We start from the raw sequence: 17,465 nt of genomic DNA, 5'->3' as shown, positions 1-17,465 counted from the left end.
CCATCCTAGCTAACATGGTGAAACCCCGTCTCTACTAAAAATACAAAAATTAGCTGGGCGTGGTGATGGGTGCCTATAGTCCCAGCTACTCAGGAGGCTGAGGCAGGAGAATGGCGTGAACCCGGGAGGCGGAGCTTGCAGTAAGTCGAGCTCACGCCACTGTGCTTCAGCCTGGGCTACAGAACGACACTCCGTCTCAAAAAAAAAAAAAAAAAAAAAAAAAGACAGAAAATATATGTCTTAACCAACTTGGAAGGAAAATAAAATTCTGTGTATGGAAATATATTTTCTCAAGTTATTCTTTTTTCAACCTGGATTCAGCCTCAGGCTGCTGCTGACATCAGTGCTCCTCTCCGGGGTGAGGCTAGAGGGCTTGCATTGCACTGGAAGGGCATGAGGCACCTACTGCCATAGCAGAGAATCAAAGGACCATGACTGTCCCTTGGGGGTTGAAGAATTCTTTAAAGTCTGAATATTTGGGGAACACAGACCAAGGCTGTGCCCTGATTTTCCCTTTCTGAAAGTCACACTTTAACTAAAGCATTTCTGTTCTACAAGTTTCCATATATCAAAAGATGCTGTAGAATTTAATTCATAGTGTCTTCTCAAAAGGAAGAGGGAAAAAAAAAAAGCAGTTCTTCATAGGAGTCTTTTCCTTTTTGGTGTCTTAAATGTCAATGATCACAAAAACTTCCGGCTTCTCTTCATTATAGACCTGCATTGCTGAATATGTTGTTGCTTTGACTTCTGTTCCCTGAGGGTGCTTGGACAATGAAAATTCTTCTCCCCACCCAATTGATCGTAATTTGAAATTTCTTTGATCAATACTAAGTACGTGGCCGGGCGCGGTGGCTCACGCCTGTAATCCTAGCACTTTCGGAGGCCGAGGCGGGCGGATCATGAAAATAGCTTGAACCCGGGAGGTGGAGGTTGCAGTGAGCTGAGATCACGCCACTGCACTCCAGCCTGGGACAGAGTGACTCTGTCTCAAAAATAATAACTTTATATATATTTTATAAGTGGAATCGAGTTTATTAAGCAGGGGAGTGGAAGAGATGTGGCACAAATAAGGTATGTAACATTCAAACAACAGAATCTGGGATTTTTGAAAAATTATTTTAATTACGGTTACACAAAGGATCACTTCCACCCCCGACGACACTGGGGCCTCTCAAAGGGGAGGATGGAATAAGTCCCACGGTAGGGCCAGTGGTTGCTCCTGGGTTTTGGAATGATCTCTGCAGAGCTTTCAAGGCCGGACCGTGGGCTCAGGATTGAGACTTCATAGCAGCTGCGACTAGACCCAGCAAGATGGCTGCGACCGTGAAGCCCTGGGCAGCGATCCGGGTGCTCATCATGAGCTGAGAGCGCGGGCGGTGGCCCTGGTGGAAGCAGTAGAGGCCATAGGTGAGGGCAGTCACCGTGCCCAGGCAACTTATGGGTACCATGTGGTTCTCGCGGGTCTTGTGAAGGAACTTTTCCTTGAAACCCTCTGGACTGCTGTAAACAGTGGGACTAAACCCCTCAATGACTGGGGGCTTCCATGGTTCAAAGGGGACCTCCGGAGTCACAGGGCCAGGAGCCGCTATGTCCAGGCCACAGCTACAGGAGAAAATCGGGACTCCGAGCTCCGCCTCCTGGTGAAGGTCAGAAAAAGAAAAATATATTATATATATATATATATATATATATATGTATATATATATATTTATTTTAATAATATATATACCCAGCAATGGATTGCTGGATCGAATGGTAGTTCTGTTTTAAGCACTTTCAGAAATCTCCAAACCGGCCTGGCACAGTGGCTCATGCCTGTAAACCCAACACTTTGGGAGGCTGAGGCAGGTGGATCACCTGAGGTCAGGAGTTCGAGACCAGCCTGGGCAACATTGCAAAACCCCATCTCTACTAAAAATTAGCCAGACATGGTGGTGTGCACCTGTAATCCCAGCTACTCGGGAGGCTGAGGCAGGAGAATTGCCTGAACCCGGGAGGCAGAGGCTGCAGTGAGCCGAGATCAAGCCACTGCACTCCAGCCTGGGCAACAAGAGTGAAACTCCGTCTCAAAAAAAAAAAAAAAAAAGAAATCTCCAAACTGCTTTCCACAGTGGCTGGACTAGTTTACATTCCCACCAACAGTATATAAGTGTTTTCTTTTCTCCGCAGCCTTGACAGCATCTGTTGTTTTTTGACTTTGTAGGAATAGCCATTTTGACTGGTGGGAGATGGTATCTCATTGTGGTTTGTTTTTGTTTTTGTTTTGAGGGTCTCGCTTTGTTGTCCAGGCTGGAGTGCAGTGGTGCCATCTCAGCTCACTGCAACCTCCGCCTCCCGGGTTCAAGTGATTCTCATGCCTCAGCCTCCCATGTAGCTGGGATTACAGGTATGAGACACCACACCTGGCTAATTTTGTATTTTTAGTAGAGATGGCATTTTGCCATGTTGGCCAGGCTGGTCTCAAACTCCTGACCTCAAGTGATCCACCCACCTCGGCCTCCCAAAGTGCTGGGATTACAGGTGTGACCCACTGCACCTGGCCCAGCCCCTGATAGTGGTTTTGATTTGCATTTCTCTGATGATTGGTGATGTTGAGCATTTCTTCATGTTTTTTGGCCACTGTTGTCTTATTTATTTATTTATTTATTTATTTATTTTTTGAAAGGGAGTTATGTTCTTGTTGCTTAGGCTGGAGTACAATGGCGTGATCTTGGCTCACCGAAACCTCCGCCTCCCGGATTCAAGCGATTCTCCTGCCCCAGCCTCCCAAGTAGCTGGGATTACAGGCATGTGCCACCACACCTGGCTAATTTTTGTATTTTTAGTAGAGACGGGTTTCTCCATGTTGCTCAGGCTGGTCTCGAACTCCCAACCTCAGGTGATCCACCCTCCTCAGCCTCCCAAAGTGCTGGAATTACAGGCATGAGCCACTGCGCCCGGCCACTCTTGTCTTATTTTGAGAAGTGTCTGTTCGTGTATTTGTCCACTTTTTAATGGAGTTATTTGTTTTTTGTTTGTTGAATTCTTTAAATTCCTTATAGATTCCGGATATTAGATCTTTGTCGAGTGCATGGTTTGCAAATATTTTCTCCCATTCTGTAGGTTGTCTGTTTACTCTGACAGCCACTTTTCTGATTTCTATGACCAGTGATTAGTGTTGCTTGTTAGTTCTAGCTTTTGTCACTCTATATAAGATTTTTGAGTCATCCACGTTGTTGAGTGAATAAGTAGGCTTTTAAAAATTGTTAAGTAGGCTGGGTGCAGGGGCTCATGCCTGTAATTCCAGCACTTTGGAAGGCCAAAGCAGGAGGATCGCTTGAGCACCAGGAGTTTGAAACCAGCCCGGGCAACATAGGGAGACTCCGTCTCTAAAAAAATTTAAAAATTAGCTGAGTGTGGTGGCGTGCACCTGTGTCCCCGGCTACTTGGGAGGCTGAGGTGGGAGGATTGCTTGAGCCCAGGAGGTAGATGCTGCAGTGAGCTGATATCGCACCACTGCACTCCAGCCTTGGCAACAGAGGGAGACCCTGTCTAAAAAAAAAAAAAAAAAAAAAAATGTGCTAAGTGATATTCCATTGCCTTAATATACTACAGCTTGTTTATCCATTCTCTTCCTGACGGACATTCGAGTTCTTTCCAGTTTTGGGCTATCATGAATAAAGCTGCTACAAACATCGTTATACAAGTCTTTTTGTGGACATGTGTTTTCATTTCTCTTGAGAAAATATTTAGGAGTGGAATTGAGTCATAAGAGTAGGTATACATTTAACTTTATACTCTTATAAACTGTCAGAGTTGGTGTGTGTTTAACTTTATAACAAATGGTCACTTTTCCAAAATGGCTGTGCCGCTACAGTAGGTAGCTAGTCAGGTATGAGCAGGCCAGGAGAAGGCTCCCCACACACACACTAGGAGTGTTGGGCAACCATCAGGTGATGGTCAGGTGGTTGTTAACGATCTCTCTAAAGTAATAATTGATCACAGCCAGTGCAGGGAAAGGCCGTCTCTTAATAGATGGAAAACACCTGAAATTGGTGAGCGGCAGCTTTCCAATAAGATCCAAGGAATGGGGAGATATAACTCAAGATCCCGGAAGTAGGCCAACGTGCAAAACCCCAAGTCAAGACGTCGAGCTGTGCACTAGGGTCTCTCGAGTCGCCCGCTTGGCCCTCTTCCAAGTGTACTTTCCTTCCTTTCCTTACTGCTCTAAAGCTTTTTAATAACTCACTCCTGTTCTAAAACTTGCCTTGATCTCTCTCCTTATGTCTTACGGCCCTCAGTCGAATTCTTTCTTCTGAGAAGGCAAGAATGGAGGTTGCCGCAGACTCATACAGGTAACTACCACCACTAACAGTGCCACTTCATATTCTAACAGCAATATATGAGCGTTCTCGTTGTTTACACTCTTGTCAACATTCGGCATTGCCAGTGTTGTTAATTTGAACTATTTGGTGGGTGCATGCTGGTATCTCATTGTGGCTTTAATTTGTATTTCTCTGGTGACTAATGATGTTGAATGCCTTTTCTTTTTTTCTTTTTTGAGACAAAGTCTCACTCTGTCACCGAGGCTGGAGTGCAGTGACGCCATCTTGGCTCCTTGCAACTTCCACCTCCCTGGTTCAAGCAATTCCCCTGCCTCAGCCTCCCAGGTAGCTGGGATTACAGGCACACGCCACCACGCCAGGCTAATTTTTTTGTATTTTTAGTACAGACAGGGTTTCACCATGTTAGCCAGGCTAGTCTCAAACTCCTGACCTCAGGCAATCTGCCCACCTCAGCCTCCCAAAGTGCTGGGATTACAGGCATGAGCCACCACACCTGGTCGTTGAATGCCTTCTCATGTGCTCTTTTCTTTTTTCTTTTCTTTTGTTTCTTTTATTTCTCTCTCTTTTTTTTTTTTTTTGATGGAGTCTCGCTCTGTTGCCCAGACTGGAGTGAAGTGGCGTGATCTCAGCTCACCACAACCTCCACCTTCCAGGTTCAAGTGATTCTCCTGCCTCAGCCTCCCAAGTAGCTGAGATTACAGGCGTGCACCACCATGCCCGGCTAATTTTTGTGTTTTTTTGTTTGTTTGTTTGTTTGTTTGTTTTTGAGACAGAGTCTTTTTTTTTTTTTTTTTTGAGACGGAGTCTCGCTCTGTTGCCCAGGCTGGAGTGCAGTGGCGCAATCTCGGCTCACTGCAAGCTCCGCCTCCCGGGTTCACCCCATTCTCCTGCCTCAGCCTCTCCGAGTAGCTGGGACTACAGGCGCCCGCCACCACGCCCGGCTAATTTTTTTTTGTATTTTTAGTAGAGACGGGGTTTCACCGTGGTCTCGATCTCCTGACCTCGTGATCCGCCCGCCTCGGCCTCCCAAAGTGCTGGGATTACAAGCGTGAGCCACCGCGCCTGGCGAGACAGAGTCTTGCTCTGTCCCCCAGGCAGGAGTGCTGTGGCGCATCTCGGCTCACTGCAAGCTCCGCCTCCCGGGTTCACGCCATTCTCCTGCCTCAGCCTCCCGATTAGCTGGGACTACAGGCGCCCACCAACATGCCCGGCTAATTTTTTTGTATTTTTAGTAGAGACGGGGTTTCACCATGTTATCCAGGATGGTCTCGATCTCCTGACCTCGTGATCCACCCGCCTCGGCCTCCCAAAGTGCTGGGATTACAGGCTTGAGCCACCGCGCCCGGCCAATTTTTGTATTTTTAGTAGAGATGGGGTTTCACCATGTTGGCCAGGCTGGTGTCGAACTCCTAACCTTAGGTGATCTGCCCGCCTGGCCTCCCAAAGTGCTGGGATTACAGACATGAGCTACCACACCCAGCTTGTATTTTTATTTTTTATTTTATTTTATTTATTTATTTATTTATTTACTTATTGAGATGGAGTTTCACTCTTGTTGCCCAGGCTGGAGTGCAATGGTGTGATCTCAGCTCACCGCAACCTCCACCCCCCGGGTTCAAGCAGTTCTCCTGCCTCAGCCTCCCGAGTAGCTGGGATTACAGGCATGCACCACCATACCCAGCTTATTTTGTATTTTTAGTAGAGATGGGATTTTACTGTGTTGGTCAGGCTGATCTCGAACTCCCGACCTCAGGTGATCTGCCCACCTCGGCTTCCCAAAGTGCTGGGATTACAGGCATGAGCCACTGTGCCTGGTCTAGTTTTTGTATTTTTAGTAGAGATGAGGTTTCACTATGTTGGCCAGGCTGGTCTCAAACTCCTGACCTTGTGTTCCATCTGCCTTGGCCTCCCAAACTGCTGGGATTACAGGTGTGAGCCACCGCACCTGGCCTCTTTTTTAATTGATTAATTAATTTTTTTAAAAAGAGATGAGGTCTTGCTCTGTTGTCCAAGCTGGTCTTGAACTCCTGGGCTCAAGCAATCGTCCTGCCTCAGCCTCCTCCCCAAGTGCTGGGATTACAGGCGTGGGCCACTGTACCTGGCCTTCTGTGCTTTTTTTTGCTGTCCAGATATCTTCTTTTATAAAGTATCTGTTCAAGCCTTTAGTCCATTTTGTTATCAATTGTCTTTTTATTATGGGTTAGTAATTCTTTATATATTATGATACAAATGCTTTGTCAAAAATAGGTATTGGGCCGGCCGAGGTGGCTCATGCCTGTAATCCCAGCACTTTGGGAGGCTGAGGCAGGCAGATCACTTGAGGTCAGGAGTTTGAGACCAGTCTGGCCAACACAGTAAAACCCCGTCTCTACTAAAAATACAAAAAAAATTAGCCGGGCATGGGCTGTAACCCCAGCTATTGGGGAGGCTGAGGCAGGAGAATCGCTTGAACCCAGGAGGCAGAGGTTGTAGTGAGATCGTGCCACTGCACTCTATCCTGAGAGAGACTCTGTCTCAAAAGAAAAAAAAAAAAGTATTGCATTGCATTGTAAAGATTTTCTCCCAACCTGTGGCTTTTCTCTTTATTTTCTTGACAGTGTCTTCTAATGAGCAGACATTTTAGTTCTGATGAGTCCAATTTATCTTTTTTGTCCCATTTATGGTTAATGCCTTTTGTATCCTCTCTAAGACATCTTTCCCTACCCTTAATCATAAAGATATTCTTCTTTGCTTCTAAAAGCTTTATGATTTTAGGCTTTGTATTTATATCTATAACCTGTCTCAAATTAATTTTTGTATATAATATGAAGTGAAAGACAAAGTTCTTTTTTTTCTTTTTTTTGAGATAGAGTCTCACTCTGTCACCCAGGCTGGAGTGCAATGGCTCGATCTCTGCTCACTGCAACCTCTGCCTCCCAGGTTCAAACAATTCTCCTGCCTCAGCCTCCTGAGTAGCTTGGATTACGGGCGTGCCCCACCATGCCCAGCTAATTTTTGTCTTTTTAGTAGAGATAAGGTTTCACCATATTGGCCAGATTGGTCTTGAACTCCTGACCTCAAGTGGTCCACCTGCCTCGGACTTCTAAAGTGCTGGGATTACAGGTGTGAGCCACTGTGGCCGGCCAAGAATATCTTTTTTTTTTTTTTTTTTTTTTGGTCTCTGTCACCCAGGCTGGAGTGCAGTGGTGTGATCCTAGCTCACTGCAGCCTTGACTTCTTGGGCTCAAGCAGTCCTCCTGCCTCAGCTTCCTGAGTAGCTAGGACTTTAGGTGCATGCCACTATGCCCCACTAATTTTATTTTTTGTAGAGATGTAGTCTCCCTATGTTGCCCAGGCTGGTCTCAAACCCCTGGGCTCAAGCCTAACAAAGTGACAGGATTATAGGTAGGAGCCACCGCACTCAGACCATATGAATATACAGTTTTCAAAACATTATTTGATGAAAAGACTCTTTTCCCATTGAGGACCTGAGCACCTTAATCAAAAATAAATTAACTATATATATGAGGAATGGTTTATGGACTTTCTAGTCTGTGTCACTGATGTATATTTTCCCTATAACAATACCACACTATTTTTTATTACTGTAGCTTTATATTAAACCTTAAAATCATTTAGTATAAGTCCTCCAACTTTGTTTCTTTTACTTTTTAAGATTGTTTTGAGCCAGGCACAGTGGCTCACACCTGTAATCCCAGCATTTTGGGAGGCCGAGGCGAGCAGATCACTTGAGCCCGGGAGTTTGAGACCAGCCGGGGCACCTTGGCAAAACCCTGTCTCTACAAAAAAATACAAAAATTAGCCAGGTGTGGTGGTATGTGCCTGCATTCCCAGCAACTTGGGAGGCTGAGGCAGGAGGATCACTTGAGTCTAAAGAGGTCGAGGTTGCAGTGAGCCGAGATCATGCCACTGTACTCCAGCCTGGGTAACCAAGCAAGGCCCTGTCTCAAAACAAAAAAGATTGTTTTGGCTATTCTAGTGTTTTACATTTCCATATAAGTTTTCAAATCATCTTGTCAAGTTCTTTTTGTTTTTGTTTTTGTTTTTTTGAGACGGAGTCTTACTCTGTCGCCTAGACTGGAGTGTAGTGGCAGGATCTTGGCTCACTGCAACCTCTCCCTCCCGGGTTCAAGCGATTCTCCTGCCTCAGCTCCCGAGTAGCTGGGACTACAGGCACCCACCACCATGCCCGGCTAATTTTTGTATTTTTAGTAAAGACGGGGTTTCACCATATTGGCCAAGCTGGTCTCGAACTCCAGACCTTGTGATCCACCCACCTTGGCCTCTGAAAGTGCTGGGATTACAGGTGTGAGCCACCGTGCCCAGCCCATCTTGTCAATTTCTATTCAAAACTTTTCTGAGATTATGATGATTGGGTTGAATCTGTAAATAAGCTTGGAGAGAACTGACACGTTAACAATATTAAGTCTTTTAATTTACAAACATGGTGTATCTCTCCAGTTATTTAGTCAATTTCCCTCGACAATGCCCTGCTCACCTTGTATTAAATCTATTCCTCAGTATTTTGTTTTTCTTAGTGAAATTATAATAATTTTAAAATTTTCTATTTTCCAGTCCTTTGCTGTTTGGTATATATGTGAAACCGATTTTTACATATTGATTTTATGTCCTTGAAACCTTAGTACTTTTGCTTATTATGACAGTTTTTTGTAGATTCTCAATGATTTTTCTAAATACGTAATCATGTTTTCTATGAATAATGACTGTTTTAGTTCTTTCTTCCCAATCTTTACACTTTTTATTTCTTTGCCTTGCCTTATTGTACTGGACTTTCAATAGAGTGTTACGTGGAAATAGTGAGAACAGACACCCCTGCCTTGTTCATGATCTTAGGGGGAGACTGTTCCATATTTTACTATTAAGTGTGATATTAGCCTTAGGTTTTTCATAGGTGTTCTTTATCAGTCTGTTAAAATTTTGTTGAGTTTTGTTTATCACAACTGTTAATTGTTGAAGTTTGACAAATGCTTTCTCTACTTTTATTTGGACAATTGTATTATTTTTGTCCTTTAATTCTATAATACGGTGAATTATTAGGTTGGTGGAAAAGTAATTGCTGTTTTGCCAATGAAAAACTGCAAAAACTGCAATTACATAATACACTGATTTTTCAAATGTTAACCAAACTTGAGACTATACCCTACTTGATCAGGATGATCATCATTTTTATATATGTCTTGATTCAGTTTAATTTTTTTTTTTTTTTTTTTTTTTTTTTTTGAGGCAAAGTCTTGCTCTTGTCGCCCAGTCTGGAGTGCAATGGCTCAGTCTCTGCTCACTGCAACCTCCGCCTCCCAGGTTCAAGCAATTCTGTTGCCTCAGCCTCCTGAGTAGCTGGGATTAACAGGCACCTGCCACCACACCCGGCTAATTTTTGTATTTTTAGTAGAGATGGAGTTTCACCATGTTGGCCAGGCTGGTCTTGAACTCCTGACCTTAGGCGACCTGCCACCTCAGCCTCCCAAAGTGCTGGGATTACAGGCATGAGCCACTGTACCCGGCCGGTAATTTTTTTTTTTTTTTTAGAGATGGGGTTTTGCTCTGTTGCCCAGGCTGCAGTGCAGTGACATGATCATCACTTACTGCAGCCTCAACCTGCGAGGCTCAAACAATCCTCCCACCTCAGCCTCCAGAGTAGCCGGGACTACAGGTGCATCACCACATCTGGCTAATTTTTTTTCTTTTTTTTTTTTTGAGACGTCTCACTCTTGTCCCCCAGGCTGGAGTGCAATGGCGCAATCTCGGCTCACTGCAACCTCCACCTCCTGGGTTCAAATGATTCTTCTGCTTCAGCCTACCAAGTAGCTGAGATTACAGGCACCCGCCACCACACCCGGCTAATTTTTGTATTTTAAGTAGAGATGAGGTTTCACCATGTTGGCCAGGCTGGCCTCGAACTCCTGACCTCAGGTGATCCGCTTACCTCAGCCTCCCAAAGTGCTGGGATTACAGACATGAGTCACTGCACCTGACCACATCTGGCAAATTTTTTTAAATTTCTTTTGTAGAGACGGGGGTCTTGCTATGTTGCCAAGGCTGGTCTCAAACTGCTAGACTTAAGCAATCCTCCTGCTTCGGCCTCCTAAAGTGCTAGGATTACAGGCATGAGCCACCATGCCCAGCCTGTTAATATTTTATTTTATTTATTGCCACCATGCCCAGCCTGCTAATATTTTATTTTATTTACTTTTTGAGATGGAGTCTTGCTCTGTGGCCCAGGCTGGAGGGCAGTGGCACGATCTTGACTCACTGCAACCTCTGCCTCCCGGGTTCAAGCGATTCTCCTGCCTCAGCCGCCTGAGTAGCTGGGATTACAGGTGTGTACCGCCGTACCCGGCTAATTTTTGTATATTTAGTAGAGATGTGGTTTCACCATATTGGTCAGGCTGGTCTCGAACTCCTAGCTTCATGATCTGCCCACCTCGGCCTCCCAAACTACTGGGATTACAGGCATGAGCCACCGTGCCCAGCCCCAGCTTGCTAATATATTTTAAAAATTTTTATGTTTATGTTTCATGAGGAATATTGGTCTTTTTTTTGTAATATCCTTGTCATATTTTGGTATCAGCACTCATAAAACAAATTGGAAAAAGTTTTCTTTTCTTCTACTTTCTGAAATATAGTTTGTGTAAGATTGGTATTATTTCTTCTTTAAACATTTTATAGAATTTACTTATAAAGCCATCTGGGCCTGGAGTTCTCTGTGGAAAGTTTAAATGATTAATTCAATTTCATCAGTACATGTAGGATTATTCATATTTTCCATTTCTTCTTGTGTACGTTTTGGAAACTTATGTTTTCAAAGAATTTGCTCATTTTATCTAAGTTGTTAAATTTTGTGAAGTAAAGCTATTCACAATATTCCTTCATTATATTGAATATCTGGATGGGGTATGGTGGCTCACACCTGTAATCCCAGTACTTTGAGAGGATAAGGAGGGAGGATTACTTGAGGCTAGAAGTTCAAGACCAGCCTGGGCAACGTAACAAGGCTCCATTTCTACAAAAATAAATTTTTTTTTCTTAATTAGCCAGGCATGGTGGCATGCACCTGTGGTTTCAGCCACTTGAGAGGCTGAGACAGGAGGATCGCTTGAGCCCTGGAGTTCCAGGCTGCAGCGAGCTATAGTCGTGCCACTGCACTCCAGCCTGGGCAATGGACAACAGAGCAAGACCCTGTCTCTTAAAATAATAATAATAATAATAATAATCTGTACAATCTGTAATGTGATGATACCCCTTCTTTCATTCCCAATAATGGCTATTTGTGTTTTGTCTTCTTATTTTCTTGATCAGTCTTGCTAGAGGACTATCAATTTTATCTTATTTATCCTTTCAGTGAACCAATTTTTGTCTTGATTTTTCTATATCATTAATTGTTATTCTTATTTTTATTATTTCCTTTTCCTATGTATTTCTTTTTTTTTTTTTTTTTTTTTTTTTTTTTGAGATGGAGTCTTGCTCTGTCACCCAGGCTGGAGTGCAGTGGCGCGATCTCGGCTCACTGCAAGCTCCGCCTCCCGGGTTCACGCCATTCTCCTGCCTCAGCCTCTCCGAGTAGCTGGGACTACAGGCGCCCGCCACCACGCCCGGCTAATTTTTTGTATTTTTAGTAGAGACGGGGTTTCACCGTGGTCTCGATCTCCTGACCTCGTGATCCGCCCGCCTCGGCCTCCCAAAGTGCTGGGATTACAAGCGTGAGCCACCGCGCCCGGCCTTTCCTATGTATTTCTTCTTTCTTTTTTACGTGCTTAAGCTGGAAACAGTTAACTTTAAAATTCTATCTTTTTCTTTTCTAAAATATTTTAAGTTATAAATTTCCATCTAAGAACTGCTTTAGCTGCATCCCAAAATGTGTTTTTATTGTCATTCATTTTTGTTTGTTTGTTTTTTGTGTGTGTGAGACGGAGTCTCGCTCTGTCCCCCAGGCTGGAGTGCAGTGGCGCGATCTTGGCTCACTGCAGGCTCCGCCCCCCGGGGGTTCACCCCATTCTCCTGCCTCAGCCTCCCGCGTAGCTGGGGCTACAGGCACCTGCCACCTCGCCCGGCTAATTTTTTGTATTTTTTAGTAGAGACGGGGTTTCATTGTGTTAGCCAGGATGGTCTCGATCTCCTGACCTCGTGATCCGCCTGCCTCAGCCTCCCAAAGTGCTGGGATTACAGGCGTGAGCCACCGCGCCTGGCATATTGTCATTCATTTTGAAATAGTATCTAATTTCTCTTGTAATTTCTACTTTGATCCATTCAGAAGTGTTTTTCAGAAATGTACTTAATATACAAATGTTTAGGAGTATTCTAGGTATCTTATTGTTATTCATTTCTAATTTATTTCTGTTATGTCAGATTGTATATTTTCCTAGGCCGGGCACGGTGGCTCACGCTTGTAATCCCAGCACTTTGGGAGGCCGAGGCGGGCGGATCACGAGGTCAGGAGATCGAGACCACGGTGAAACCCCGTCTCTACCAAAAATACAAAAAATTAGCCGGGCGTGGTGGCAGGCACCTGTAGTCCCAGCTACTCGGAGAGGCTGAGGCAGGAGAATGGCGTGAACCCGGGAGGCGGAGGTTGCAGTGAGCCGAGATCGCGCCACTGCACTCCAGCCTGGGCGACAGAGCAAGACTCCGTCTCAAAAAAAAAAAAAAAAAAAAAAAAAAGATTGTATATTTTCCAATCCTTTGAAATTTCTTGAGATTTGTTTTGGAGCCTAGAATATTTTGGTGAATGTTTTATGTGCACTTGAAAAGAAGATGTGTTTTTCAGTAGCTAGGCCTAAATGACCAACAGTTTTCAATTCTTCTATGTCATTATTGATGTTTGTCTATTTACTTTATCTCTTACTAAATGAGGGGTGTTAAAATCTCCAACTGTGATCGAAAATTTGTCCATTTCTCTCTTTATCGATTTTTTTGCCTCACAGGTTATAAAACTTTGTTATTGTTTGCATGCACATTTAAGATTGCTATGTCTTTCTAGTAAATTTACCTTTTTTTCATTATGAAATGTTGGTCTGGGCTGGGCGCAGTGGCTCACGCTTGTAATCCTAGCACTTTGGGAAGCCGAGGCAGGCGGATCACGAAGTCAGGAGATTGAGACCATCCTGGCTAACATGGTGAAAACCCGTGTGTACTAAAAATACAAAAAATTAGCTGGGTGTCGTGGCAGGCGCCTGTAGTCCCAGCTACTCAGGAGGCTGAGACAGGAGAATCACTTGAACCTGGGAGATGGAGGTTGCAGTGAGCCACTGCACTCCAGCCTGGGTGACAGAGCGAGACTCTGTCTCAAAAAGAAAGGTTGCTCTGGCCAGGTGTGGCTCACACCTATAATCCCAGCACTTTGGGAGGCTGAGGCGGGAGATCACTTGAGCCCAGGCGTTGGAGACCAGCCTGGGCAACATAGCAAGACCCTGTCTCTATTAAAGAAAAAATTAAAAGAAAAAAGGAATTTGAAGGCAATTTCTATGCAGATTTTATAGTTTCCTCCTCTGTGTCTCCCTCATTTTCATTATTTCCCCAAATTTCCAGACTCACACTCCAACCTGATTCCTCAGCACAGTAAGACATCCACTTTCTGCTCTATTCCCCTGGAGTCACGCAAGTTGGGTGATGCTCTCAGGGGAAAAGCTGGTTAAACATGGGTCTCATCCAGTGTGCTTCCCTTCTTTCCAGGATCGATACCATCTTCCCTGGGTTGCTCCAGTTTTCTATCTGGTATTATTGGAAGACAAATCAACTTTAGAAGTTGATCTTTAAATATTTTGCCCAGGGCCTGGTGCGATGGCTCATGCCTGTAATCCCAGCATTTTGGGAGGCTGAGGCAGGCGAATCATCTGAGGTCAGGAGTTGAGACAGACTCGCCAACATGATGAGACCCTGTCTCTACTAAAAGTACAAAAAATTAGCCGGGCGTGGTGGCACATGCCTGTAGTCCCAGCTACTCAGGAGCCTGAGGCAGGAGAATTGCTTGAACCTGGGCGGTAGAGGTTGCTGTGAGCTGAGATTGTGCCACTGCACTTCAACCTGGGTGACAGAGAGAGACTCCATCTTCAAAAATAAAAATTAAAAACTAAAAATAAAATAAATAACTAGTTTACCCAGAGTTTTTTTGTTTTGTTTTGTTTTTGAAATAGGCCTCCCTCTATTGCCCAGGCTGGAGCGTAGTGGTGCAATCACAGCTCACTGCAGCCTCAACCTCCCCAGTGGCTCAGGTGATCTTTCCACCTCAGTCTCCCTAGTAGCTAGGATTACAAGCACGTGACACCATGCCTGGCTAATTTTTTTTTTTTTTTTTTTTTTTTTTTTTGATATAAGGTCTTGCTCTGTTGCCCAGGCTGGAGTACAGTGGTGCAATCTAGGCTCACTGCAACCTCTGCCTCCCAGGTTCCAGCGATTCTCCTGCCTCAGCCTCCCGAGTAACTGGGCCTACAAGCATACGCCACCACGCCCGGTTAATTTTTGTATTTTTTGTAGAGACAGAGTTTCACCATGTTACCTAGGCTGGTATCAAACTCGGGGGCTCAAGCAATCCACAGATCTTGTTCTCCCAAAGTGCTAGGATTACAGGTGTGAGCCACCTCTCTGGCCTAACCAGAGTTTATAATTGCCATAAACAGAAGGATTAGTCTGTTATAAGCCACTTCATCACTACCAGAACCAAACTACCTGTGTTTTCAATGTTAATAAATCTTACCTAATCCATTAATGAACATATCTATAATTCTATCACATAAGTTGTGCTCAAATATTTTAATAACTAATTTCAATATAATTAGTCTCTCTTATATTCCTTTTATATTTTAAAGTGATTTAGAAAACATTCTGCCGGGCGCGGTGGCTCACGCTTGTAATCCCAGCACTTTGGGAGGCCGAGGCGGGCGGATCACGAGGTCAGGAGATCGAGACCACGGTGAAACCCCGTCTCTATCAAAAATACAAAAAATTAGCCGGGCGTGGTGGCGGGCGCCTGTAGTCCCAGCTACTCGGAGAGGCTGAGGCAGGAGAATGGCGTGAACCCGGGAGGCGGAGCTTGCAGTGAGCCGAGATCGCGCCACTGCACTCCAGCCTGGGCGACAGAGCAAGACTCCGTCTCAAAAAAAAAAAAAAAAAAAAGAGTTAAAAAAAAAAAAAAGAAAACATTCTGAAAAGGGTTCAAAGGCTTCACCAGACTCCCAAAAGAATCCTTGGTACAAAAACATTAAGAATTTAAACTGGACGCAGTGGTATGTGCCTGTAGTCAGCTACTGGGGAGGCTAAAGTGGGATCACTTGAGCCCAGGAGTTCAAGGCCGTGCTGTGCTATGATAACACGTTTGTACTCTAGCCTGGGCAACAAAGTGAGACCTCATCTCATTTTAAAAAATAATAAAATAAAGTAAAAATAACTTTGAAAATATGTTGGCCAGGTGCAGTGGCTCACACCTGTAATCCTAACACTTGGGGAGGCCAAGACGGGAGGACTGCTTGAGCCCAGGAGTTTGAGACCATCCTGGGCAATGCAGTGAGACAATGTCTCTATAAAAACATTTTTTTTTTTAATTAGCCAGGCGTGGTGGTGCACACGTGTAATCCCCACCACTAAGCTACTCGAGAAACTGAGGTAGGAGGATTGCTTGAGCTCGGGAGGCCAAGGCTGTAGTGAGCCATGATTGTGCCACTGCACTCCAGCCTGGGCCACAGAGTGAGACCTTATATGTAAAAAAATAAAAAATTTTAAAAACAAAAGTATCTTTAAAAATAAAACTCCTGGCCTAATGATCCCTTCCTGTTGCTACCTGACCCTACGGTAAGTTGGGGGGAAGGTGTTTCCCCTGGGAAACTTGCTGAGCACCTACTATGTGTTAGCCTCTCTTCTAGGCTCGGAACAGCACAGTGAACAAAACCAAGTCCCCCCTGTCAGAGGGAGCATGCATTTCTTTTCTTTTTTTTTTTTTTTGAGACGGAGTCTCGCTCTGTCGCCCAGGCTAGAGTGCAGTGGCGCAATCTCGGCTCACTGCAAGCTCCGCCTCCCGGGTTCACGCCATTCTCCTGCCTCAGCCTCTCTGAGTAGCTGGGACTACAGGCGCCCGCCACCACGCCCGGCTAATTTTTTTTTTTTTTTTTTTTTTGTATTTTTAGTAGAGACGGGGTTTCACCATGGTCTCGATCTCCTGACCTCGTGATCCACCCGCCTCGGCCTCCCAAAGTGCTGGGATTACAAGCGTGAGCCACCGCGCCCAGCCCATGCATTTCTTTTCATGTTTCCATGTACAGGGATCAGAAATAGGGTAACCCTCCTGGCCTCTTATTCCCCCCATTACTGGCTTGGTGACCTGATCAGTGGGGACAGCCATTGGCTCCCATCTATGAATTGGATGGAATTGGGCTTTTGAATGGCTGCAATCCTTGAGGATTTGTTCTTTTCCTTCCTCTCCACTTCAACCCTTAGTGTGTCTAAGTTCTTTTTTTCTTTTTTTTTTTTTTTTTGGTAGAGACATGTGTCCCGCTATGTTGCTCAGACTGGTCTCTAACTCCTGAGCTCATCCTGTCTTCCCACCTCAGCCTCCCACAGTGCTAGGTCACTGCGTAAATTCCCTTTTTTTTTTTTTTTTTTTGAGACGGAGTCTCGCTCTGTCGTCCAGGCTAGAGTGCAGTGGCACGATCTCAGCTCACTGCAAGCCCCGCCTCCTGGGTTCACACCATTCTCCTGCCTCAGCCTCCCAAGCAGCTGGGACTACAGGCGCCCACCACCACGCCTGGCTAATTTTTTAAATTTTTAGTAGAGATGGGGTTTCACCGTGTTAGCCAGGATGGTCTCCATCTCCTGACCTCGTTATCCTCCCACCTCGGACTCCCAAAGTGCTGAGATTACAGGCGTGAACCACCGCATCCGGCACCTTTTTTTTGTTTGTTTTGAGACAGAGTCTCGCTCTGTTGCCCAGGCTGGAGTGCAGTGGCACAATCTCGGCTCACTTCAACCTCCATCTCCTAGGTTCAAGTGATTCTCATGCCTCAGCCTCTGGAGTAGCTGGGATTATTGGTGCCTGCCACCATACCCGGCTAATTTTTGTATTTTTAGTAGAGACAGGGTTTTGCCATGTTGGTCAGGCTGGTCTCGAACTCCAGACTTCAGGTCACCCACCCGCCT

The 17,465-nt window shown here is 45.0% G+C and overlaps 1 protein-coding gene across 1 annotated transcript; it reads right to left on the bottom strand.

The window, feature by feature from the left end:
* Positions 1–1,268: 1,268 nt before the first annotated feature.
* Positions 1,269–4,423, bottom strand: LOC116810720 (HIG1 domain family member 2A-like). Its single transcript, XM_058435606.1, has 2 exons — positions 4,353–4,423; positions 1,269–1,602 (listed from the first exon to the last, which is right to left on the bottom strand). The coding sequence occupies exons 1-2, from the start codon at positions 4,421–4,423 to the stop codon at positions 1,269–1,271; spliced, it is 405 nt and encodes a 134-aa protein (XP_058291589.1).
* Positions 4,424–17,465: the final 13,042 nt, after the last annotated feature.

Source organism: Hylobates moloch, unplaced genomic scaffold (assembly GCF_009828535.3).
Source record: "Hylobates moloch isolate HMO894 unplaced genomic scaffold, HMol_V3 SCAFFOLD_1, whole genome shotgun sequence".
NCBI lineage: Eukaryota > Metazoa > Chordata > Mammalia > Primates > Hylobatidae > Hylobates > Hylobates moloch.
This window is presented reverse-complemented; position numbering and strand designations above follow the sequence as displayed.

What these genes read in the sequence shown, in the direction of transcription:
- LOC116810720 (XM_058435606.1), bottom strand. Translation starts at nt 4,423, where the DNA reads ATGCCGAATGTTGACAAGAGTGTAAACAACGAGAACGCTCATATATTG. An exon ending in TTAGAATATGAAGTGGCACT is followed by an intron (nt 1,603 to 4,352) that starts GTTAGTGGTGGT and finishes TTTCTCCTGTAG; the next exon opens with CTGTGGCCTGGACATAGCGG.